The sequence below is a fragment of the Babylonia areolata genome, chromosome 12 (assembly GCF_041734735.1).
Source record: "Babylonia areolata isolate BAREFJ2019XMU chromosome 12, ASM4173473v1, whole genome shotgun sequence".
Classification (NCBI taxonomy): domain Eukaryota; kingdom Metazoa; phylum Mollusca; class Gastropoda; order Neogastropoda; family Buccinidae; genus Babylonia; species Babylonia areolata.
Genome location: NC_134887.1, coordinates 23,967,015 through 23,994,167, shown reverse-complemented (window position 1 = coordinate 23,994,167; position 27,153 = coordinate 23,967,015). Strand labels below are relative to the sequence as shown.

At 45.0% G+C, this 27,153-nt stretch overlaps 1 protein-coding gene across 1 annotated transcript in view; it reads right to left on the bottom strand.

Annotated features, from left to right (window-relative positions):
* The window catches only part of LOC143287870 (uncharacterized), a 159,143-nt gene extending 136,165 nt beyond the window's left edge, over nt 1-22,978 (bottom strand). Inside the window, exon 1 of the mRNA XM_076596107.1 lies at nt 22,642-22,978. Coding sequence (XP_076452222.1) covers nt 22,642-22,672 — 31 coding nt within the window. The 5' untranslated portion in view covers nt 22,673-22,978. The remainder of the gene's footprint in view (nt 1-22,641) is intronic.
* Between the last annotated feature and the right edge of the window lie 4,175 nt (nt 22,979-27,153).

Genomic DNA, 27,153 nt, shown 5'->3' with positions numbered 1-27,153 from the left:
CTGCAAGGCAGCTCCAGGAGATGTGTCAGGAACAGAACGCCGACCTTTACTCCACTATGTCAATCTGACCAAGGCCTTCGATACTGTTAGCAGAGATGGCCTTTGAAGAATCATGGCGAAGTACGGATGTCCCAGAAAGTTCATCACCATCATACGGCAACTATACGATGGGATGCTGGCCCGAGTCCAAGACAACGGAGAGACTTCAGAACCATTCCCTGTCTCCAACGGAGTTAAGCAAGGGTGTGTTCTTGCCCCCACCCTGTTCAGTCTCATGTTTTCAGCCATGCTGACAGATGCCTTCAGAGACACTGACGTAGGCATTGGCATCAGGTACCGCACAGATGGTTCACTCTTCAACCTCAGGAGGCTTCAAGCAAAAACCAAGGTGAGGACAGACACTGTCAACGACTTCCTGTATGCTGATGACTGCACTCTCAACGCTGCCTCCAAAGCTGACATGCAACACAGCGTTGACAAGTTCTCTGCTGCCTGCGACAACTTTGGCCTCACAATCAGCACAAAGAAGACTGAGGTGATGCACCAGCCAGCTCCAGGAAAGCCTTACGTTGAACCAAACACCTTCATCAACAGGCAACGACTGAATGCGGTGGACAAGTTCACATACCTGGGCAGTACACTCTCTCACACAGTTGTCATCGATGACGAGGTGAATGCCAGACTCGCCAAAGCCAGTGCTGCCTTCGGCAGACTCCATAAGAACGTTTGGAACAGGAGAGGCATCACCCTAGAGACGAAGCTCAAAGTATACAAGGCCATAGTTCTCACCACACTGCTCTATGGATGTGAATCATGGACGGTCTACACACGCCACACCAAAAAGCTGAACCACTTCCACACCACCAGCCTCAGAAGACTTCTCGGCATAAAGTGGCAAGAGAAGATCCCTGACACAGAGGTGCTCACTCGTGCAAACTTGCCCAGCATCTACACCATCTTGATGCAGGCACAGCTGCCCTGGGCAGGCCATGCAGTTTGCATGCCAGACCAGTCTCCCCAAGAAACTGCTGTACGGCGAACTCGAACATGGCAAGCGTTCCCATGGAGGCCAAAAGAAGCGCTTCAAAGACACTCTGAAAGCTTCTCTGAAGGCCTTCAGCATCAGCCACGACACATGGGAGCTGAATGCAATGGACAGACCAAAGTGGCGTTCAGCTGTCCAGAAAGGCGCCAAATCCTGTGAGGCCAACAGAATCGCTGCAGCAGAGCAATGCAGACAGGCCAGGAAAAGCAGTGCCAGTAAGTCCCCGACCGCCGCCACCATCCCCTGTCCACACTGCGTCAGAACCTTCCGGGCACGGATTTGCCTGACCAGTCATCTGCGCACCCACAGAGCCCAACCCACCCACCCCCAGGATGACTAGATGGTCCTCGTTGATCCCGACGGACGAACCACACCGCGCTAAACGCTTTCCTCTGGCAACCCCTTATACCGCGCTTGTGTAACCTTCGCATGTTCTTGCCTTGCGACTCTTTGTAAGGCGCCTTCACACAGGCAGAAGTAATAAAAACATACGATTCTGGACATTAAAAATCAAAATCTACTTATGTTCCCGCCACCCTATAGTGGTCAACTTTATATCAGTGTGATCAGTATGATTTATTCTATTTTATCGTAAGAAGAACGGTTTTGTTGCTCACATTTGGACCTAACGCAAATTTTAATCTAAATTCCCTGGACTAAAGAGACAGCAACCACTGATGAAGTCAGTCAGCCATCCACCCTCAAAACTGGACAGTCTGACAACTCCCCACTGGCTCAGTTTCTGCATCAGCGGCAGACTACGCCCTGCACTTCGAAAACGACACCAGGCTAGACACAACACAGTGTCACACGCCTTTGAAACACGGCCATCCTGAACAACAGATCCTGTCAACTTGAGATCATCATTATAATCAAGATCAGAACGTGTGTGGGTTGAATTAATGTTATTTATATCATACAATTCAATGTAGATCTGAATACTATGACATGTCTTGTGAATTTGAATTTTGATATCGAATTTCTTCAAACTCACACACACACACACACACACACACACACACAGAGAGAGAGAGAGAGAGAGAGAGAGAGAGAGAGAAAGTCTATAGTGACATTACAGTAATACAATTTGTAATATTATGTAGTTTGTGTACAAATGTTTTGAGCACAAAATAGTTCAATTGTGGTATGTATTTACTGAATTAGATGTGTATGAGAAAGAGACAGAGAGAGATTTCAAGAGAAAATTCTTTATTCATGAGGATAATAATATATATATTATACTTTTGTTTTGCAGTTGATTTTTTGTGTGTTTTGATTCAATTGTTGTAGTAAGTGCATGTCACATGTGAGTCTTGAAGGCCTTGCCTCTCCTGTTTGAAAATGATCCGGTGTCACCACCATCTCCACTAACGTCATTATCATCCCTTCGTCGTCATCCCCTTTCTCTCTCTTTTTTCTCTCTTTCATTGTTCTCTAAAATTGGTGATGAAAAAACAACAACAAAAAAACAAAGAAACAAACAAAAAGAAAACCCACCCCAAAACCAATGTTTCCCTTCAGAGGGCACTGAGGCTATGATGGTCCCAGGAACTCAACCCTGGGACAAATTTGTCTGGGAGAGTGGTTTCCTCGAGGAGACACCAGAATGACTCCTCTTGCCTCCTTGACAGATTAAGTCACCAGGAGAGGGGAGGAATCACCGTCTGTATTCTACTCTAAAGAGAACAGCAGTTCGAAACTTACCTCCCAGTCCATACTGGGCAGGGTCCCTTCACACATGGGCGCACCAAGGGGGGTGGGGGGGTCTCTTCATTTAGGTGCGCAGCCCAGTGGGAAGAAGAGTGGACCATTCCAATCCGACGGCTGATAAGGTACTGGCCGATTATCACCCCTCCCGCCCACTGCAGTTGTACAGCGCCTGGGCCATGGTCCATGGAACCTGGATGGGCGTGTATATTTTTTGTGTCTCCCAATGCATATCTCCAACATAACGCCCGATGTTTCTGCAAGGTTTCTTTTGCATTGGGTAGACAGCGTCTCTGATGGCGTTGGTTTTGAGGATGTCGTTTTTAATAAATGATATATTTCTTTTGTCGTACAGAAAAATGAAGAAACAAGGGACAGTGGAACCCTGGTTGCAAAAACCTAGGTCTGCACGCCAGAACCACACAGTGAACTTCTCAGGGCAACAGAACACTAGAGATGACGCCAGGCCTATTGCCAAGAACATGTGAAGGCCTTGGAGAGGGAGATCCAAAGGGAACTCCAGCTTCCTTTTCAGAATTACATGGGAAGCCTCTTCTCACAAGAGAACATCGAAGAAGACCCAAGACCCTGTACCAAATACTTTTGGACGCATTTTGAGCACCACTAGAAGTCTTTGTACTCCGGAGTAGGCCCTCTGAAAGTCCAAGGTAAACTTATCACTGACCCGGAAGCACAGGCTGAAGCTCTCAATGATCAGTTCGACTGCACCTTCAGCGACCAACCAGATACACAGTGGAACAGTTAAGCAATAAGTGTATGATGCAGGGCAGCAGGGACGATAATCCAGTCATGAAAAATATTATTATATATTATTATAAAACGGTGTGGACAAGCTCCTTACTGGACTCAACCCAACCAAGGCCACCAGCCAGGATGATCTGCCGCTAAGGGTCCTCAAGGAATGCACCATAGAAGTGGCCCCCATCCTGACACGGATTACCAGTGCTCCGTTGACTCAGACTAGGTCCTGGCTGACTAGAGAGTGGTGACCGTCATGCCCATCTACAAGAAAGACAAACACAACAACCCAACCAACTGCTGCCCACTATCTCTGATAAGTGTGCCCTGCAATGTGCTGGAACACAACCTAGTGGGCCAGCTCATGGACCACCTGGAAGAGGACTATATTCTGGGTAAGGAACAACATATGCTTCGCTGACACCTGTCCTGCCGGACGCAGCTCCTTGAGTTTCTGGATGAGCTGACTGCCAACATCAGGGTGAGTGGTCAAACTGACGTCATGGTGATGGACTTCGCCAAAGCATTTGAGAAGGAGAACCACTCCTTCCTTCTGCACAAATTCGATTACAATGGCATTAGAAGAAATGGATGGACTCGTGGATTGAAGGGAGTCTGTGGTCATGGATGGAGAGAGGTCTGGATACACACTGATCAGATCAGGGGAACCAGAGTGTGGGTGGGGCTATGGGAACCCACCTTTGCCTGGAGGCAAGAGGAGTCATTCTGATGTCTCTTCCAGGAAACCACTCTCCCAAACAAATCTGTCCCAGGGTTGAGTTCTCTGGGACCATCATAGCCTCACTGCCCTCTAAAGGGAGTGCTTGAGAAGCCTGCCCTGGGGGATGGTGGATGTCATGAATTCCAACATGCTCAAGAGTAACGAAAGTGTCTGATCCATTGATCTGGCGTCAGTGATACTATCATGGACCGCGAGTCAAATTTTATCTAAAAAGTCAAAGGATTGACTTCGGGATAGATCGCATTTCTCTTTGTTCATGCATACTGACCACACAAAAGTATTGACGATGGTATTCTAATTCTGCTTCACAATGCTTTCCTTCACTTAAATAACAAAATGTCTTTTGTTCATATTCATTTTGTTGACTTCTCTTCCGTTTTTAATGCAATACAACCTCACCTCCTTGCCCTCAAACTGCTGAGTTTAGACATGGATCATAAGCTCATTCTTTGGATAATTAGCTTCCTTTGCAACACAACTCAGTCTGTCCGTTTTCAATCTGTCCACTCTTCTCAAAACTCTACCTCTACTGGTGCTCCTCAAGGTACGGCACTATACCCCCTGTCCTATTTACACTTTACATGAATGAATGCAGAGGCATGGAGGAAGAAACTCCTGTTATCAAATATTCTGATGACTCAGCTATTGAAGACCTGTCAAACTCTAATGCTATCTATTTTAGTGAAATTAAAAAATTCTGTACCTGGTGTGAAGAGAACTATCTGGATCTGAAATGTTGACAGATTTCCGAAAAGACTCCTTGCCTGTACCTAAATTTGTTATATAGATGGTGAAACGGCTGAACGAGTTGACAAATGTAAATATCTAGGGACTATTTTAGATAACAATCTAGTTTTTGACAGAAATGCTCAGTGTATTCACGAGAAATGCCATTCTAGAATTTTTTGTTTGCAGAAATTGAGGAATATTGGTATCAATTCCAATATTCTCTAGGGCGACTACCAGTGTTGTATTGAGTCTGTGCTCACTGTTTCATTTATGTGCTGGTATGGAACTTTGGGAGTTAGGAGTGACTTTTGAATGATGTGATAGGTGTGTGCAGTAATATGACAAGAAACTCTAGGCACAGCTGGACAGTATGAGGTCTTCAGAGAAGAAGCCCTCCTCAGTCAAGTGTTTCAGCCCTTAACTCCTTACACTCTAAGGGGGCTGAGCCGCACCCAGGTCATGACTCCTGAATGCCCTTGTATTGCTGCCTTTTCTTTTCTTTTTTCCTGGTCCTCAGCAGGTTCGAACCCGCGCCTCCAGGGTGGTCGCCACTTCAGGACTGAGTCACCTTTTCTGGCAGACGTTTTAACCACTAAGCCATCGTACGTCTAGTTTGAGAAGGGAAATTTAATCCTCATGAAGTTTACTTTTATTCCTCCTCGACCAGATCCAGCTGGAACTCTTTTCTGCTGCTTATGCCATTGCCTTGAGAGCCCATGTCCTCTCTCTGCCAGAAATTGACAGCCGTTTCATGAGGCTGTAGGCAGATGCGTCCACAAACCCTCTTGCACCAATCTCTATGGTGAGGACTTTGGCTTGGAAGCCAGATTTTCTCAGGCTGCTGGCTAGACTAGCATACTTCTTGGTCTTGTAGGCTTCTGGGCTTCCTCCATCCTGCTTTCGTATGGCTCAGTGAGCTCAATCGGAGTCACTTGTTTCGTTGCCTTGGAGTGGAGTACTATGTCAGGTCTCATACCGCTCTTGCTGATGATTTTCGGGTGTTTCTTACCCTCTGGTAGGTCAACTGTACATTCCCAATCTTTGGCACCATCAAGCAGCCCATGTTTCCATGCTTTAGAAACTTTGGATGCTGTTCCTGGCCAGACTTTATTGCCTTCTACTGAGCGGAACTCTACTGGAACTTCTGGTGGGGGTAGTGCTCCTTGGACAGTGCTCACCATGTGTGCAATTTCTTTCAGCACTTGGTAGTGCCTCCATGTGTACCATCCTTGGCTCAACGCCACTTTGCATGAGCTGAGGACATGTTCCACTGTTTGTTTGCCATGGCAGTGGGAACGCAGGGTCATCTGTTTTCCCCCATTTCACCAAGTTTGTATTCGAGGGAAGGAGGTCGTACACAGATCTTAAGATGAAGCTGATCCTCAGATGGGCCATGTTCCACATATCGCTTCAGCTGAGGCTCCTTTGGAGTGCATTTTCCCATGTTGTCCACTGCCCCTGCTGGCCTTGCTGGACTGCCTTCTGGACTCTTTTATCATCCTCTTCCTTCTTGATCTCCTGTATGATCATATTTCTTTTTGCTTTTCCCCTTGCCTTGGACCACCATTCCATCTCTGTCGATCCCAGGCCTTGTCTGTTGGTTTCGGTGTGTCCTATTATTTCCTTCGTCTTAAGGCTTTCTTTCGATTGAGGCAAAGATCAACAAGTACACACGCAAATGGCTTGGTGTCCCACTTGGTCTCATTTACGTGGCACTCTACTGTCACCAAGCAAAGCTGAGGTTACCTCTCATGTCCCTTGTTGAAGAATACAAGGTAGGGAAGGCAAGACTTCTCAGCATGCTCAAAGACTCAGGTGACAGTATTGTGAGATACAACCAACCTAAGCTGAATACTGGCAGAAAATGGAAAGTCAGGGAGACAGTCAGTGCAGCAAAACAAAGTCTTAAGACGCAGGAAATAATAGGACACACCCAGGGCCTGGGACTGACAAAGATGGAATGGTGGTCCAAGGCAAGGGGAAAAGCAAAAAGAGACATGGTCATACAGGAGATCAAGAAGGAAGAGGATGATAAAAGAGTCCAGAAGGCAATCCAGCAAGGCCAGCAGGGGCAGTGAACAACATGGGAAAATGCACTCCAAAGGAGCCTCAGCTGGAGCGACATGTGGAACATGGCCCCTCTGAGGATCAGCTTCATCCTGAGATCTGTGTATGACCTCCTTCTCTCGAATACAAACTTGGTGAAATGGGGAGAAAACAGATGACCCTGCGTGCCCACTCTGAGCACATCTGCCTACAGCCTCACGAAACAGCTGTCCATTTCTAGCAGAGAGGACACAGGCTCTCAAGGCAATGGCAGAAGCAGCAGAAAAGAGTTCCAGCTGGATCTGGTCGAGGAGGAATGAAATCAAATTTCCCTGCTTGAACTAGGCGTACAATGGTTCAGTGGTTAAAACGTCTGCCAGAAAAGATGACTCAATCCTGAAGTGGCTACCACGCTGGAGGCGTGGGTTCGAACCTGCTGAGGACCAAGAAAAAAAGGGGAAAAAAAGAAGCGGCAATACAAGGGCATCCAGGAGTCATGACCTGGGTGCATCCTGGTCCCCTTAAGAATGTAAGGGCCGAAACACTTGACTGAGGGGGGCTTCTTCTCTAAAGACCTTGGATGTCCAACTCAACCTAGAGTTTCTTACCACCAATATTGATTGATTGACATGTATATTTATATAGCGCCTATCCTCGGTCGAAGACCAAGTTCTAAGCGCTTTACAGATACGGGGTCATTTGCCCAACAGGTTGCCTACCTGGGTAGAGCCGACTGAAGGCTGCCATTAGGCGCTCATCATTAGTTTCCTGTGTCATTCATTCAATCATATTTCAGGCATGCACAAATACACACTCAGACAGACATGTAACATTTTACGTGAATGACCGTTTTATTTATTTACACTGCCATGTAGGCAGCCATACTCCGTTTACGGTGGTGTGCATGCTGGGTATATTCTTGTTTCCATAACCCACTGAATGCTGACATGGATTGCAGGATCTTTAACGTGCATATTTAAACTTCAGCTAAACTGACAATACAGTACGACAGGATGCTGACCTTCAGAAAACATACAGAAAATACTGTTCTCAAATGCAAAAAGGGCCTTTCAGTCTTAAAAGCAATGGCAACCAAAGGTATTGAACAACGCCACCTCTTCCTGCTATACCAATCACTCGTCCTCAGTGTGATCAACTACGGACTTGGGCTAACAACACCATCTCAAAGCAACCTCCTAAAATTAGAAAGAGTTCAAAATGAAGCTATGAGGCTGATCCTTGGAACAACAAAAGACACGCCTACAGAAACCATGCGATACCTGCTTGACCTTCCATCAGTGCAGGCCAGAAACAAGTCAGAACAGGTTAAGACCTACTTCAAAGCATTAGAAAACCCTCCAAACCCACTGCATGACGCAGTCAAAGAACCAAAAGGCAGCCGTCTAGGACGAGGAAGATCATGGCTGGGGCAAGCAGAAGACACAATCTAGCTAGTATGCTAACAACAAGACCTGAAAGAAACAAAAGAATGGGAGAAAAACCCCAAAACCCTCAACCATCTATTCAACACAGCCATTTCACCCACTCTAGTAAGTCATTGTCGGGAATGGCCAGAGGGCAAAACTGATGCGGAATTGAAGCTACTCATAGAAGCAAACAGTAAAGAAGAGGACATCATCATATACACAGATGGCTCAGTCACCAAAGACCAATCCGGTTGGGGATTCACTATGAAACAAAATGGAAAAACAATTAGGGAAGAGAATGCTGCCTACAAAGTCACAACCTCCAGCCTGACGATGGAAGTTGAAGCTGTGACAAATGCCCTCCAGTGGCTATCGTCTATCCATATGCCCGGAAACCAACATGCCATGATTCTAACCGACTCAATGAACCTCATACAGAAAATTAAAAATGGAATGGGAAGCCCAGAGTGGCATAAGGCAATGCGCAAATTTCAGATTAAAAAACTTACATGGTCATACTGCCCGGGACATGCAGGTGTTAAGGGAAATGAGCGAGCTGACAGACTTGCTGGTAACGCAACAACAACGAGCGGCCTACATCTAGGAAAATCGGAAATCCTCAGAAAAGTCAAGGAATATCAAAAAGAACAGGTACAAGGCCATCACACCATCGATCGCCTCAAAGAGATAAAGGCAGAGAGAGGGAGCGGCCGTAAGTCTAGCATGAAATGTAGAGCAAATCAAATATCGGTATCATTTCCAAACCAACATTGCACAAATTTCTTCAAAACGGAACAGAGTCTCTGTGGGCTTTTCCAAATACAATAGACTGAGCAACACACTAGACGCCACGTTCTTGGCATCAGACATCTTTTCCCATCCCTCTTGCGGCCAATCAGTGGCAGCCTCTGTGCGTGTGTGTATGTGTGGGTCTGTGTGTTTGTATGCGTTTGTGCATGCATGAGGGTGTAAGTGTACACAAGTGTCAGGAGAATTCTGTTCACGTGCGTATGTGTGTGTATGCATGCCTACACTGTGGAAGCAACGGCATATTGGAACGTGCGGGTGTGCATATGTATCTCTTTGTATATATGTGTATGGGGTTGGGGGTGGGGGATATGGGCGTATGTGTGTGTGCTTGTACAAGTGTGCCTCTGTGTGTGTGTGTGTGTGTGTGCCGTGGAATCTGCGATACGTAGCCTAGAAACGAGTGTGTGGAGGGGGGTAGAGGAAGTGCAGGGTAATGTGTGTGTGTGTGTGTGCGTGCGTGTGCGCGTGTGTGCTGGGGCTCATGTACGTTTATGTGTATTTGACTGTGCTTTCATATCTGTGAAACTGCATGTTTGGTGCATATCTGTTACGCATATGTGTGTGTATGTGTAAATGTGTGTCTACTCTTTTTTTTCTTTTTATCTATTTATTTATTTTATTTTCATTTTTTTAAAAATTATATTGTTATTATCTATTTATTTATTTATTTTATTTCATCTTTTTTTTCTTTTTTTTCAAGGCCTGACAAAACGCGTTGGGTTACGCTGCTGGTCAGGCATCTGCTTGGCAGATGTGGTGTAGGGTATATGGATTTGTCCGAACGCACTGACGCCTCCTCGAGCTACTGAAACTGAAACTGACACTTGAAGTAGCAGTATCATAAGTGAATGTTTGAAACTAAGTGACACAAAACATTACAACTTCTCTTAAATGTTATCACACAGAAAGTGCGTTTTGAAGTACACGTGATTTTTGCAGCAAAACCGTTTTTTCACTCACCTATGATTTGCTAACTTCAAGAATTTCTTCAGTTCATATGGGCCAGATGGCCTGCAAAAACTGAATAAATCTTGAAAGAGATAAGTGAAGAAGTTAAAGGTTTTTATGAAAATTTGTACCAAGAGAGAAACACGGAAGAATGTGAAATTGAGAAGCTTATTAAACATATCCCTTAATTATCGTCAGAAGAACAAAATTTATTAGAAGGAGAAATTACATTAGATGAAGCAAGCCTAGCTTTGAAAAATATGAAAAACGGAAAAAGTCCGGTAGTTCCTGCGTTTGCCTCGTGGAATAGCTGCCTTAGACGCGGCGCAGGCAGCTATTCCACGAGGCAAACGCAGGAACTACCGTCCCTACTGGACACCTGAGTTCGACACCCTGCACAAGCCAGGGACACGATGGAGAGCTCCCCCACTGACGAAAATGTAGAGACACACAACAGAGCGAAAGCTGCGTTCATAAAGAAAAAGCTGCAAGCAACACGCAAGAGTTGGCAAGACAAGACATCCTCTCTGAACATAGAGACAGACATGCAGGGGCTTTGGAAGCTGACAAAGAAACTGAATGATGACAACCCCAGCAGAGGCAAGACCGTCATCGAGCAGGACAACCAGCTGAAAACAGAAAAGGTCGCAGCCAACACCTTTGCGGAACTATACCGAGAGGAGAGTACGATCCACATGTCCAGACAGCGCATCAAGCAGGTACCAGAGGAAACCACGAAACTTATGACATCAGACCCACATGGCATAGATGACAGCAGTACGAGCGAACCACTAACCATGAAGGAGCTGAAACAAGACATTCGCAAGCTGAAGCCCAAGAAAGCTCTGGGGCCTGATGGTGTCACTGGCGACATGCTGAAGCACCTGGGACCAGCATCCAGAACAGTGCTGCTTCAGATCTTCAACTACAGCTGGACAGCAGGAGTTGTGCCTTCCATCTGGAAAGAGGCAGAGATCATCCCGATCCCAAAGAAGGACCCCCACAGCTACAGACCAATCAGCCTTCTGAGCTGTGTCGGCAAGCTGCTGGAAAGGATTGTCAACCGCCGCCTCACCTTCCTCCTAGAAACACAGAACATCCTTTCACCTACCCAGACCGGCTACAGAAAATTCCGAAACACAGAAGATAACTAGCCCTCCTTGTCCAGGACATCGAAAACTCTTTTCAGGAGAAGAAGAAGACACTGGCCGTGTTTTTTGACCTGTCGAGAGCGTTTGACAAAGTGTGGAAGGAGGGCCTCATCTTGAAACTTCTCCAAGCCGGCATACGTAGCAAGATGTACATGTGGATCCAACACTACCTCTTCGGCAGGACCGCAAGGGTCAAACTAGACGGCTTCCACAGCAGAAAGGTCAAGCTACGTGAGGGTGTCCCCCAGGGAGGAGTGCTTTCCCGAACATTGTTTCTGTTGTATATCAACGACATCAGAGACAACATCACGAAGCACGTCTCCAACAGTCTGCACGCAGACGACATGGCAGTATGGACATCCCCTGAACACACCAGCACGGCCACCTACCGGCTTAAGGAAATCGTCAGCAATATCGCTACATGGACAGAAGACTGGGGTCTTGAGCTCAACACCACAAAAACCAACGCAACACTCTTCTCTCTCTCCACCGCCAATGAGCAAGTCAAGTTGAAGCTCCAGGGATAGGTCTTGCCCCAGACGAATATACCAACATTCCTTGGTGTCAAGTTGGACACCCGCCTGACCTGGAGGCCCCAGATTGAGGAGATGGAGAGGAGAGGCATCCGCAAGCTAGCCCTGCTGAAGAAACTGGCCGGGACGACTTGGGGAGCAGACAGCAGGCTTCTCGCCAGGGTCTACTTGGGAGCGGCCAGACCCACCATGGAGTACGCCTCAACCTCGTGAGGCACAGCCTCCAAGACCAACAAGAGCCGGCTCGACAAAGTCCAAAATATGGGACTACGCCTCATACTTGGAGCCATGAGGTCCACGCCGATCCATGACATGGAGAAAACTGCTAATGTTGAGCCCCTGGAGAGAAGACGCGACCTGAAAGTCCTGATGGAGGGAGAGAAGCTCAGAAGACTGCCCTCACATCACCTACACCACAGACTGGAGCAGCCCACCAAGAACCGTCTCAAACGTCAGAGCCTCAACCACCAGTATAAAGCACTCAAGAGCACAGCACAGCGATGTTCTGGCGGCAAAAGGGGAGTCTTGCACTGACCTTGCCTTGCCTGACTGGAGGCTTCACCAAGAGATAGAGGCCACCATCAGCCTCAGAGTTCCTGGCATCACCACCAAAGACCAGCAACCAGCTAGTCTCAAGATCCTGACTCTGGCCATGATAGAGGAGTCCTACCCAGCCAGCTCCTGGACCCATGTATACACGGATGGATCAGCGGAGGAAGCCACACACAACAGAGGCAGTGGAGTCTACGTCAGATTTCTCGATGGAGAGCACAGCAGCATCGCACTCCCTGGAGGAAAGCTCTGTTCCAATTTCAGAGCTGAAGTCCTGGCCATCAAAACAGCAGCAGAATTCCTCTCCTCCTGTGGAAAGCCCCTTGGCAGCATCTCCATCTTCAATGACTCCATGTCCACACTCCAGGCCCTTGACTCCCCTGATCCTGGTCCACTGATCCAGTCCCTTAAGGCCTCCCTCACAACCCTTACCCAAACATCCCCAATGACCCTCCAGTGGGTGCCTGCACATGTAGGCCTCCCAGGCAACGAGCGTGCAGACCACCTTGCTAAGGAAGGAAGCCAGCTCACACAGCCAACCATTCCTGCCACGTATGAGGAAGCAAAAACTCTCCTCCGCAGCAGATTCCGAAGAGGCTGGGTCACCCTGAATGGAGACTACCAGGCACACCAGGATCCCATCAGGACACTGGAGAGAAGACACCAGACTACCATCTACCGCCTTCGCACAGGACACTGCGGCCTCCGAGCACACCTGAAGAGGATTGGAGTGGCAGCCACATCCCTATGTGATTGCGGCCAGGCTGACCAGACCCCATCCCATATTCTCCAAGACTGCCCCCTGTATGAGAAGATGCGGCAGCAGTCCTGGCCTGGGGGTGCTGACCTCAACACCAAGCTCTGGGGGACGGCAGCCGATCTTCACCAGACGTCCGAGTTTGTGGCATCCCTCGGACTTCGACCCTGACTGCGTAGCTGTCGAACGCAAAAGAAAGAAAGAAGAAAGGAAAAAGTCCAGGGACAGACGGTTTCACTTCTGACTTCTTCAAATTCTTTTGGAAACAGACTGGACCCTTCGTTGTGCAATCGTTAAATGAAGGATACAGAGATGGTGAATTGTCTATCGCACAATGAGAAGGCCTCATTATATGTATTCCAAAAGGTGATAAACCAAAAGAGTATATAAAAAATTGGCACCCCATATCCCTTCTAAATGTAGTATATAAATTTGGGTCATCATGCATTTCAAATAGAATTAAGAAAGTTTTACCAACACTCATAAGCGAAGATCAAACTGGATTCATGACTAATAGATACATAGGTGACAATATTAGACTAACTTATGACCTGATTAACTACTTAAATACCAGAAATCTTCCTGGCCTACTGCTGAGTATTGATTTTCAGAAAGCATTTGATTCCCTAAGTTGGAAATTTATGTTTAAAGTACTAAGAGCTTAAGGTTTTGGAAATAGTATTTGTCGGTGGATTCACACATTCTATAAAAACATAAAATCAACAGTAATTGTAAATGGCAATATTACTCCATGGTTCCAAGTAGAAAGGGGTTGTAGACAGGGAGATCCAGTCTCACCATATCTATTTATACTTTGTGTAGAGATTTTGGCAATAATGATTGAAGAGGAAGAAACAATAAAAGGTATTTATACTGATAATGTTGAACACAAAATTTCTCAATTTGCTGATGACATGCAATTATGCAATATTGGAAACAGAAACTCTTTTGAACAAACTATACATATCATTAACCGGTTTGGTAAAGTATCAGGTCTATACAAGAACAGTAGTAAAACACAAGCAATTTGGTTGGGGAGTGGGAAAAAGTCACAAAAAAGATATTGTCCCAATCTGAAAATGATCTGGAATCCTCCCAGATTTAAAATACTAGGCATATGGTTTACTCAAGATCTAGCAGATTGTGAAGCAATCAATTACAATGACAAATTTTCAGAAGCAGAAATTTTATTTAAGATTTGGTCACAAAGACACATCACACCAGTTGGTAGTGTAGCACTTACCTAATGCGACTTACCAAATGACATAACGTCGCATGCGATTTGGGTTTTTAGTCAATTGTATTTGAAACCGGAAGCGTTGCTATGACCACGTTGTTCAACGACTGTTTTAGCGAAGTTGATTTGAGAATGTTTTAGTTTTGTTATTAAATGTTTTAAACGTTGTCCGGCGTCCGTGTGCTGCTTCATTGGTGACCCCGACGTGAGTAGAATCTAATAGTGACCAGCTAATACCAGCTACGACCACTCGTATACTCACAAACTCATACAAATTACAATCATGTCGATGACAACAGAAGCAATTACACAACTTGCAGACGCCATCCGGCAACATACTTTATCTCAGACAGAAAAATTTCCTCCTCAACCACTTGTGGCAGCTGTCGCCTTCAAAGCACCCCCCTTTTGGACAACCAATGCATCAGCATGGTTTCTTCGTTTGGAAGCTGTTTTTGCTACCCACACACCTCCCATCACGAATGATTTGACAAAATTTCATCATGTGGTACAACTTCTCGACTCAGATACATCCAGGCGTGTACAAACGGTAATTGAACGCCCCCCAGACACCCAAAAGTATGAAACACTCAAGGCAGCTCTACTCAAAGCTTTTGAGTCCACACAACTACAGAAAGATACTGCCCTTCTGCAAATGCAAGGTCTGGGAGACAAACGACCGTCAGAATTATTACAGTACATGCAAACGATGAATTCCAACCCAGAGACTCTCTTCAGAGCTCTTTTTCTGAATCAACTGCCACCAGAAGTCCGAAAGATTCTTGCCCAGTCTCCAAACGAAGATCTTGAGGTTCTGGCCGAAAAGGCTGACCACATTTTGGAAGTGGATCTTCCAACTCCTGCATTTGTGGCAGCTACATCTAATCGACCACCAAAGAATTATTCTAGCACTGCTGCTTCAAATCCTTTCACTTTGTGCAAGTACCACGCACGATTCGGAACTGAAGCGAGACGCTGCGAAAACAAGGTTGGTGGACGACCCTGTGCAATGGCCCCACAACAACCTAAGTGGAAAAGAGATCAAAAACAGGCTGCTAACATTAGCTCCACCGAATCTCAGGACTTTTCAACAGCTACCTCAGTCAACATTAACACAATCATGGTAGCAGTGTTTTGTCAGGACGCAGTTTTCTGGTTGACACGGGGGCTGAGGAATCTGTTTTCCCTGCAAGTGTCGCAGAACGCAAAAAGACTCGAGGACCCAGTCTGATTGCTGCCAACGGCTCAGCCATTCCTACTTATGGAAAAAGGAATATCCATTACAATTAGGCCAGGGCGCATCGTTTGTTCAAAAGTTTTGGATCGCAGATGTGACTCAGGCGCAGACTTTTTTGCTACCCAAAGACTGGCTATTGATCTTACCAACAGACGTGTGGTGTCCCCTGGATGGAGATCTGGTGATTCCTGACGACTGGCACGCTCGCAAGCAGGAAGAGGCATACACAAGATTCATTCCCGCTACGAAGCAATTGTAGAGGATTTTCCTGCACTCCTAGTACCTTCCTTCACAGAAAACAAGCATGGTGTACTCCACTACATCCCAACTACTGGTTCCCCTGTGCATGCACGTGCACGTCGCCTCGACCATGAGAAATTGACAGCTGCCTAAGGCAGAGTTTGATGAAATGGAGCACCTAGGTATCGTCCGCCGTTCATCTTCCCCTTGGTCATCACCACTGCACATGGTGAAGAAAAGCAATGGCTGCTGGCGTCCCTGCAGAGATTATCGTCGACTCAATGATATAACTAGAGATGACCGCTACCCCCTTCCCCACATCCAGGACCTGAATGCCAACCTTGCTGGAAAAATATTTTTTTCCAAAATTGACCTTGTTCGCGGCTACAACCAAATCCAGTTGCACCACAGGATATTCCAAAAACAGCAGTCATCACCCCATTCGGCCTGTATGAGTTTCTGAAAATGCCGTTCGGTCTGAAAAATGCAGCTCAGGCGTTTCAACGCCTCATGGATGGTGTTTTGAAGGACCTAGATTGCTGTTTTGTGTACCTCGATGACATTCTTGTTGCAAGTGATTCACCCGAACAACATGAGGCCGATCTACGCACCATTTTCAGCCTACTCACCTCCAACGGTTTAGTGGTCAATATCAAGAAATGCGTTTTTGGTCAATCTTCCCTGCATTTCCTTGGACATTTAGTCTCAGCAGCCGGGATTGAACCCCTGCCAGAAAAAGTTAGCGCAATTGTCGATCTTCCCACACCTTCTGATAAGAAAGCTCTTGAACGTTTTCTGGGAATGATGAATTTCTACCACAGATTTCTTCCAGGCATCGCAAAGCGCCTTGCACCTCTGACTGAGGCTCTCAAAGGTAAACCCAAGAAATTCACATGGACACCTGAATGTCAAGCTGCATTCCAGGAGGCCAAATCAGCACTGGCTTCTGTTGTTATGCTTCATCACCCCGATCCACAATCTGAAACAAAACTTTCGGTGGATGCATCAGACACTGCCATGGCAGCCGAACTGTCACAACAGCAGAATGGTGCCTGGAAACCCATTGCATTCTTCTCAAGGAAGCTCACACCAACCCAACAACGTTACTCAACGTTTGACCGTGAACTGTTGGCCATCTACAGTGCAATCCAGCATTTCCGCTACTTCCTGGAAGGAAAAACATTTACGGTGTTCACAGACCATAAACCACTAACTCATGCCCTGACAAGCAACACTGACAGATCCCCTCGCCAAGAACGTCAGCTTTGCTACATAGCCGAGTTCACAACTGACATCAGACACATCAGTGGGTCAGACAACATTGTACCTGATACACTCTCCAGGGCACCTGTGCCTGACCAGGAGCCACTGATTGCTAGCACATCATCAATCCCTGCTGTAGGTCTTGCTCAAATGGCAGCGGCACAGCAAACCGATCCGAACGTTGCAGACTTACGCTCCAAACCAGGATCCCTACAACTAAAGGATATCACTCTGGATGGCACCCAAATTCTGTGTGATGTTTCTACTGGCCACCCCCGGCCGATGGTACCTCCAGCATGGACAAAAACTGTATTTAATGTTTTGCACAACCTGTCTCACCCTGGACCCAAACCCACCACCCGCGCTATCTCAGCACGCTACATCTGGCCTGGACTCAAAAAGGATGTAAAGAACATGGTCAGGGCTTGTCATGAATGTCAGGCTAGCAAAATTGGCCGCCATACCAAAACTCCACTGTCCTCTTTTGACCCCCCTGATAGACGCTTTGGTGACATACACGTGGACCTTGTGGGACCCCTCCCTTCATCAGAAGACTGCAATTATCTGCTTACCATCATGGACAGATTCACAAGATGGCCAGAAGCTATCCCTCTCCCCAACGCAGAAGCTGTTACCTGTGCCAAAACCTTATTGTGTACTTGGATCGCGCGATTCGGGGTCCCAAACATAATTACTTCAGACCAAGGCCGTCAGTTCACCAGTGTGCTGTGGTGAGAGCTGAATATGGTGCTCGGAATTAAACCCCAAACTATCACAGCATACCACCCCCAGGTGGAAAGGTTTCATCGCAGCCTCAAAGCTGCTCTCAAAGCTCACCTCAATGGACCACACTGGATGGATGAACTACCGATCGTGATGCTTGGCATCCGGACAACGTGGAAAGAAGATCTTGATGCTGCTCCTGTTCTCTTCACTTATGGCACAAACCTCCGAGTGCCTGGCGATTTCCTTCCACCCCCATGTGCAGACAAAGTGTTCCCTTCCAGTACTTTCGTCCAAGAACTGCAAGAAAAACTTAGAAAACTTTCCCCTTCCCCCCCTTCCCACCATGGATCATCAGCGTCGTACATTCCCAAAAACTTGCAGTCAGCGGATCAGGTGTACCTTCGACATGACGCACACAAGGGCCCATTAGTGAGACCTTAACGATGGACCTTTCCCTGTATTGACCCGTGCTGAAAAACACTTTGACATTTTCAAAGATGGAAAGGCTGTTCGCGTGTCACTGGATCGACTCAAGCCTGCTTATTCCCCACAAACTTTTCCCAAAACCAATCAGGATTCCTGTGTGTCTGAACCACAGGACCCTCATGCTCCTCAGGGAGATCGCACTGCCAAAACGGGTGATGCTGCCGGATCTGATCGCGCTACCAGATCTGATGATGCACAAGGCAACATTCCAGCACCTGCCCAGTATCCTTTGTCAGATGCTCCGGCACCACAAGTTACAACTCGCACAGGAAGACTGGTGCAGAAGCCAAAGAAATATCGAACATTTTACCGACTCAGCCGAGTCTGAACATTACAACATAGAACAGGTCGAACAGACATTTTCTTGTTACCCTTATTAATGATACCTCAAAGACTCGACCAAGCTTATACTTTCCAAATGATATTGGACAGTTGTTAGCGAGTCTATCCATTATATTACTTGTTTTATTTTGGTACGTTTGCATTCAACGCAGTGCGCCGTTCTGGGGGGAGCCCTGTAGCACTTACCTAATGCCACTTACCAAATGACATAACGTCGCATGCGATTTGGGGTTTTAGTCAATTGTATTTGAAACCGGAAGCGTTGCTATGACCACGTTGTTCAACGACTGTTTTTAGCGAAGTTGATTTGAGAATGTTTTAGTTTTGTTATTAAATGTTTTTAAACGTTGTCCGGCGTCATGTGCTGCTTCAGTAGAGTGGCTATACTTAAATCACTTGTTCTATCTAAACTTATACATCTTTGGATTCTGCTACCCAATCCACATGATGATTTTGTTTAAAAAAAACTTCAGAAAATGTGTTTTCGTTTGTCTGGAATGGGAAGCAGGATAGAATTGACAGAAAAACTTCAATTAAAACCGAGAAACAGGTGGTTTAAATATACCAGACATTAGACAATATATTCATGCTCTAAAGCTATCATGGATAAGACAATTTGAAGCCACGCACCACAAATGGAAATACATTGCAGCAAAAGTGTGCCCAGTTCTTGAAAACTTAGCATATTGTGGACCAGCATATGAGTACAAATACATTCTGGTCCCATACACTTCAAGCATACAAAATATTCTTTTATACTTTGAAACCTAGAAACTCAAAAGAAATACTTTCCCAACCTATATTCTACAATGAAAACATAAAAACTGGCAATAAAATTATCAGAACTGACAAACTGACGGGAGAAGGAAAATATGCCATTAAACACTTCCTTAAAAGTAATGGAGATTTTATGAAATACAGTGATTTTTTTCTGACATTAATTATCGGGCTAATTTTGTCACTTTTAATGGATGGATCTCTTCAATTAAGGAATATATTAAACAAACAGGAATAAAACTAACCAATAATGATAGTGGACTTACAGATATGCCAAATGCACTAACATTTATTCAAAATGCACAGAAGGGATCAAAACTGTTGTATGATGTATTAACAAAAAATGATGATACACCAAAATGCTGGGTAAAATGGGCGAATAAATTAAATACTGATGTTCATTGGAAAACCGTATTTTATAAAAATCCATAGAATTAAAGATGTTAACACAAAATGGCTGCAAATGAGAATCGTTCATAGAATTCTTGCAACTAATATTGTCTTAAATGCTATGGGAGTATCTGATACAAATAACTGCATGCTGTGTAACGACGCAAAAGACTCAATAGAACATTGTTTGTGGCATTGTATACATATACAGTCCTTCTGGACCTCTTTAGAAAAATTGTTTAATGAAAAATGTGAAAATGCCTATAACATTAAGATCTGTTGCAGTTTAGTACTGTTCGGCATTGCCACTGCATTTAAAAATGGATAATCTATTTGATTTCATTATAATGTTTGCCAGACATGTTTACAAATGCAAAATTGAAAAATGCACACCAGGTGTGCATGCCTTCCTAAAACAGCTTTATACGAGGTATAAAACTGAACGGCATAATGCGTATGTAAAAAATGAAGTATCCAGATTTGATGTGCAATAGAACCTTTATAAGCCAATGTTTTCTTTTCCCCAGTAGTTAACACTTGTATTATTGTCAGATGTCCTCTTTATAACCACTTCTTCCCATGGGATCTTTGGTGTGATGATGTTTTTGTTTGTGTGTGTTTTTGTTGTTGTTGTTGTTTTTTCAGGGGAGGGGGATGGGGGGGCGTGTTACTGTTTGTTTGTTGTTTTTGTTTGTTTGTGTGATAAGTATCATTATCTGATGATTGGTGTCATTGATTCAGGGGTAAACTGTCGTTGCTGACTCTAACAAAACTCACCCATTGACTTATGCCATATCTACTTTATCCTATTTTACTTATTATTATTAATGTCTTTAGTTTATTACAATAGTATATTATGGTGTGAAATTGTTATTTTTGTTGTTGTATATTTGTCTACATGTAAAAGAAATTTTTTTTTTTAATGTTGATTACAAACAAACAAAAAAGAAGAAAAGAATAAACCATTATTGTCATTGTTAAACACACACACACACACACGAACACAGACACGCATAGAAGTAACATTTCCTGTGTGCGCCAGTTTCTATTTTACCCCACCACATAGGCAGCCATACTCCGTTTCTGGTGGTGTACATGCTGGTTATGTTCTTGTTTCCACAGCCCAATAAACACTGACATGGATCACAGGATATATATATATATATATATATATATATATATATATATATATATATATATATAAACGCGCGTATTTGATCTTTAGCATGCGTATACACAGACGAAGGGGGTTCAGGCACCAGCAGGTCTGCATACATGTTGACCTGGGAGATCATTAAAAAAAAAAAAAATCCTCCCTTAACCCACAAGGTGTGCTGAACCGGGGATCGAACTCAGGAAACTTGAGCAAGAAGCAATGTTCTAACCATTTGGCCACCGCACCCGTGGAGACACATTTCTCCATATTTTATGTTTTGTCTGTTTTCTTCTTGCCTTTACTGAAAGTCTTTAACATGTGTTCGGAAATTATCCAAAATTTGTTTACCTCACAATCATGGTTCGCTCATTGCTAACAACCCTGTTATATCAACGTCTGTTCATTTTCCTTCATAATAGTGAAAGTTATGCATAAAGGTAGTGCGCGTGCAAGATTATAAAAAAAAATTACCGTCCGCTTCCAAAAGTTGCTTGGCAAATATGCAACATAAAGCATGGCACTGAAGGGTCACTTCTGTTGTTTCTTTTGAAATCTGTGTAATTTGCAGCTTGTAAGCACATTGTCATCTTTAATCTTTCTCCTTTTTTTTATCCGAAGATGACATTTTGTTTATCAGTGAAAATTTGTATTGTGTTTTCCATTAAAGAGACTTTATTTAAAACTATGTCGTGTATTCCTTTGTTGATTGTGAAGGCTGCGCTATATATCATCATTAACATGGCTGTCGCACGGCATTGTGAATTTAATTGAAACGATCGTTAATAAAAACAACAACCAACTAATAATGAAAATTAATAAGTAAGTAAATAATAATATATCATATACCCGAGTGAGATCTGTATGAGGAATTACGGTTATACAATGAATAAATGACTTGCTGACAACAGAGGACAAAAATAATCTGAGTAACCTTGCTGTCACAATGAAACAGATTACTTTTTTTCCGTTGGAATGTCGGGCTGATTGCGCTGTGTTCGCGAAAAGTAGCCAACTGCAGAGGTGGCATTTCGTTTCGTTAAAATATTCTTTTCAATTCTTTAACTAACTGCTAGGTGGAGTGGGGAACAGCCCAGAAGCGTCAAATAGAAAGAAACGTCCCGAGTTCGATTTACGCACAGTCCGAGATTTTTACTCCTCCACTTGACCATGAATAGTTACATCGATGATACGACCAGAACAAATCCCGTGTAAGCATGCGCTTACTTCCATACAGTTAAATATGTTGTGACATGACAGTCACGTACAAAACACAACACAATACTGTGCTTAGAAAGGACAGAGGCTAAATTCAGCCATAACCACTCAACGGTTTCGTAAGCTGGTAGCGGTTTGGGGCTTGTTCAGCTGCGTTCCCATTCTCTCCTTCTCTCTCTCTCAGGGGAGAAACAGCGTTGCAAGCGAACGAGTGAGCGAGATGTAGAGACAGAGAGTAATTATATTTAATTAGTTTTGCCTGAATAAAGATATACGGCTGTATTCTGCCCATACCATAACGTGAACTTGGCCGTGGAGTTGTGCAGAAGAGAGGTAGGCCTACTAGGCGAAAGCACCATCACTCACCTGCCATCAGCGTTTCAGTGTGTGGCGCCATGCTGACTTGACCACACCACTCAGTGAAAGGACCACACGCAAGCCACTGACTGTAGTCTGGACATTTACCAAAGCTTGTACAGTTTTACTTGTCAGTTACCTTGATCAGAAATCCAATAGGTCAAACACTTTCCACATAATACAAGACCGTCACTAAGATGTCTCCCCAACCTTCAGGAATGAATGAATCACTTAGATCACATTTTCCCCACCAGATGCGCAGTACAACAAATATCATTCACAAAGTAAGATGGTAATGGTCTAGTTATTTACTAGCCAGCACACAGTGTTCATTATGAAGATTCGCGGAGCAGTTGTGAAAAGCATTGGGAGTGACAGGTAGCATCTTGCCAGTGTCCCTGCCCATGCACAGGATTGTGAAGCCGAACGCTGCCTCATATTTTCTCTCTGTGTGTATATCGTATTATTGTCTATGATGTTCTTCACGTCTTCAGTGTTCTCATTATGCTCTTATATCCCCCCACCCCCCTTTCCTCTCTCTCTATCTCTTGTCTTCCTGATTCAGTTCGACGCGGGAAACTGATCCTCTTCGGTGTTCTTTTACAAACGTAGGAGATGACCTAGCCCAACATACATGTTGTCCTGGAGTGACCATTTCCCTGGCACTGGGGTGATAAACCACATTTCAAGCTAAGTTTTATCAGGAAAAGCACAACTCTCCGCGTCAAACTCAGACTGTTAAGACCAAAACGCATCCTGCTGAACTGTGATAGCTTATCAACTCCCCTTCAGTCTGGACGGAGAAGACGACATCAATTCAGATTGAACTGTTAATAATATCACATCTGGAGTGTTTGTAGTGTCGTGACGAAAAGTTAATACTTCTGACATAAATGCGATGATGAAAATAGATTTGTTCAATATGTTCAAGGTGACTGCCGTCATCGATTGCGTACTCTTAAGTTAAACTGTGATTTTTTTTTTTTTTTTTTCAAACGAAGGTAGGAAGCGAACAGCAACAACAGCAACGACAACAGCAGCGGTTTTAGTCGCAGTCGTTTTTGTAGTTGTGATCAGTATTGATTAACGTTCCTGTAGCAGACTGGCACGAAGACGGGCAGACAAGGTGCCTGAGCGAGGAGCCATGTCAGCGGGAAGACAGCACAGCCGGCGGGGTGAGAGTGACAGGCAACAGGTGAGGAACTTGTCATAAACATCAGCTTAATATGACTGCATATAGCAAAATAGTTTACGCGCATGGAACAGAGTTCAGACGAATGCCAGATGAATGCTATGGTGATCGTTATCTGGTGTCACTGTCAGGCCATATGTCAACGCAAGCTGGCCGAGACTCGGAAGAAACACTCTAAACCAGTAGTTGCTGGCTGCAGGGCAGGCAGGTTGCTGTATATAACGCCAGGACTGTGTGCGCGCGCGCCGCGTGTGTGTGTGTGCAAGCAACATGGCTGGCTGCTCTGTGACGCCGCTGATTTCCCGGCTGTCACGCGGACACAATGCGAGTCACGTTCGCTTGCTTCCTACGTCCTGCGCTCATTTCAGTTACTCAAGGAGGCGTCACTGTATACGAACAAATCCATATACGCTACAGCCACACATGCTATGCAGCTGCATGGCCAGCAGCGTAACCCAATCGCGCATGGTCAAGCCTTCTGCTGCTCATCGGTACACTGTTCTGTAGAACATTCTTCGGAGCTGTCACACTGAAGTACCGGTCTCACACATAGCGACGTTGCGTCAGTTTACTAGTCAGCGTGCACGCGACTCGCACGCACACACACACACACATATGCAGACGCGCGCGCGCGCGCCAAACTTACACATAATCACATGCACATATATACACACAAAAGGCGTCGGCGTGCTATCACATGCTCGCACTCACAAAATGTAGGCAGGCGCGCACTCGCGCACGCACACAAAGAGGAGCGGCGTTGTCACAGTTGCAAAGCGATGGTGAAATAAACTGGATCCAACAGAACCAAAACCCAGTATTGCAATCGCTAAAACAACCACCCACACAAACCCCCGTCTCTGTCTGTCTGTCTGTCTCTCTCTCCGTGTTTAGTTGTTGATATTTGTACTGTTGACCCCTCACACCCTTTATTTAACATTGTGATTATTGTGTTTGAATGAGATAATTTTGCATTTTCTCATGAAGTGTAGAGAATCAGTGCCGATGCACACTTGATATGTGGCCGTCAAAAGATGGCCTTAGAGTTGGATTTCTGAATATCATCATGTTGTTCAATAAACTGACAGATGTATCGCTTATTTTACATAAATCTGGTTGCCTATTTCATGTTTTTGGGATAGCTGAATCTCGATTATAACTATTTCAAATGTATGTGATTCTGAATTGAATACGACAGGGGTACAATGTTGCCGGCGATATCCTACGCGTACAATGGAAACAGGGAGATATTAATATACGTCCATCAGAAGCATTAATTCTAAACAAGTGCATCCCCCTGATCTTCATTGTATTGAATCCTTATTGATACAAGTCAAACTTTAAAAGATGTAAACCAGTTCATTTGGGTTTTATCACACCAGTTGTTATCACCAGCCTATATGACGAGATAACTCGTCATTGTAAGGCATGTTCGTTTCGCTGCCACAATGACGAGATAACTCGTCATCGAAATAATTCAGTACTTTATCCCTGGTTTCGCATTCAGTTCGTTGACAAAAAATGCTGGTCGCTTTAGCTTGGGGCAATCTCTCTAGATTCTATTCATAGTTAGAAAACCCCATCATACGTCATGAGACAGTCCCTTTATTTGAACGTTTTGGTTGGGTCACTGTCGACATATGTCGCATATAAATGAATTAACTTTATTTATCAATGCATATTGTGAACTGTTTCCTGATTGATACGTCCTTTGAAATGAAATGAAATGAAATTATGGTGCTTTGAGCCTCACCCAACCACTAAGGCCATCTCAAGACTATTGCCGCGTCAATAACTACTACAAGGATTTAAAAAAAAACAAAAAACAACCAATTAAAACGAGTCACCACTTCAAACTTTCCACTCCAAAGTTTAAAAAAAAAACTTCCATATTTAAAACCTTTCAAATCTGGTTAAAAAATGTTTCACTTCTTTCAAGACAGTCCATCAGCGCCACGGAGGGACATCACGAAACAAAGTCTTCTAAAGAAACCGTCGTGTAATGTTCCTAACGCTCAACCCAACAGTCCGGAGCCGTTTTCACAGTGAGAGGCTCACACGGGGAATGCTCGGGGGGCCTCTTCCCCCTTCAACAATGAGAATATAAAAAAAAAGCGGCCCCACACCAGTCTGAAACAGCACAATTTCCTCCTTTCGTTTTTAAACCCCCGGGGAGGGTCTCTTTTAGGATGACGATCTGAAACTTTTGTCCGCCGGGGTTTTCCACTCCCTTGCCAAAACCTTAACGTAATTTTCCCCTTTCCCCTTTCTGTCTGTGTAGGGTAAAAGGATCGGGAGAATCTTTCTTTACACGTTCCGGGCCACGGGTCCCCCCTTTTGGGTTACCACGAATCCAAACATGTCCGGAACCCAGGCCAACAAAACCCGTATCCTTTCTTCTTTTAGAGAGTAAAAGCTTCATAAATTCCAGCATTTGGGATATGTTTTCCTCGGGGATCGCCCCGGGGTGAAAAGGGAGTCGGAAAGATCATAACTTTTTTTTGAAGAAAACCTTTTTTTAAAAACCCCGCCAGAACCGTGCGGTCAATTCCCATGAAACACCGAGCTGCAACGGGATGTGCCCTTTTTGGAGGGGCCCGGGTCAAAAGGGCAGGACAAACGCAGAGCACGACCCGCCCTATTTGGGAAACCCGTCATGAAATATTTTGAAAAGGGGGGAATTTGGGGCAGGTTCCGAAAAGTAATTCTGTAACCAAGAACGGGTGGATCTTTAGGGTACGGGCCAATCAATCGCCTCATGTTCAAAAGGGTCCACGGGGGGCTGTCGGGGAAATTTAAAAATCGAGATGCCACCGACACCAGATGGGCATTTCTAAGTGGGGCTGAATCAAGTCCAGAGAGGTTCTTTGGGTTGTTTTAAATTTCTTATTAAAAGGGGTTTTGAATACAGCGCCCGTAACGGGGGTTTTGGTTCAAAAAAAATTTCAAAAAATGTTTAGGGCCCTTTCACCCTTTTTGAAAGGCTTCCCCCCCTCTGCTATAGCGGGCCAGGGGGGCAGAAGCCCCTAACGGAACGGACCCTTGTGGTTACGGGGTCCAACATTTCGGGTAAACTCCCGACGTAACTCCCACTTCCCGTAATCCATTTTGGACCGACCACTTTTTAAAGGGGTCAAGAGACCTTATCACCCCCACCCCCTGTCCACAACCGAATGATTTCGGGGTTTTTTGGAAAATATTTTCAGCGTTTAATACGAGGAATTCAGTTTCTGATCAAAGACAACCCCTAAAAATTTGCTTCCTTGCCGCCGGGGGGGATTTTCCCAACGGATTTCGGTCCGGATAAACTGGCGAAATTAGAAAAGAAT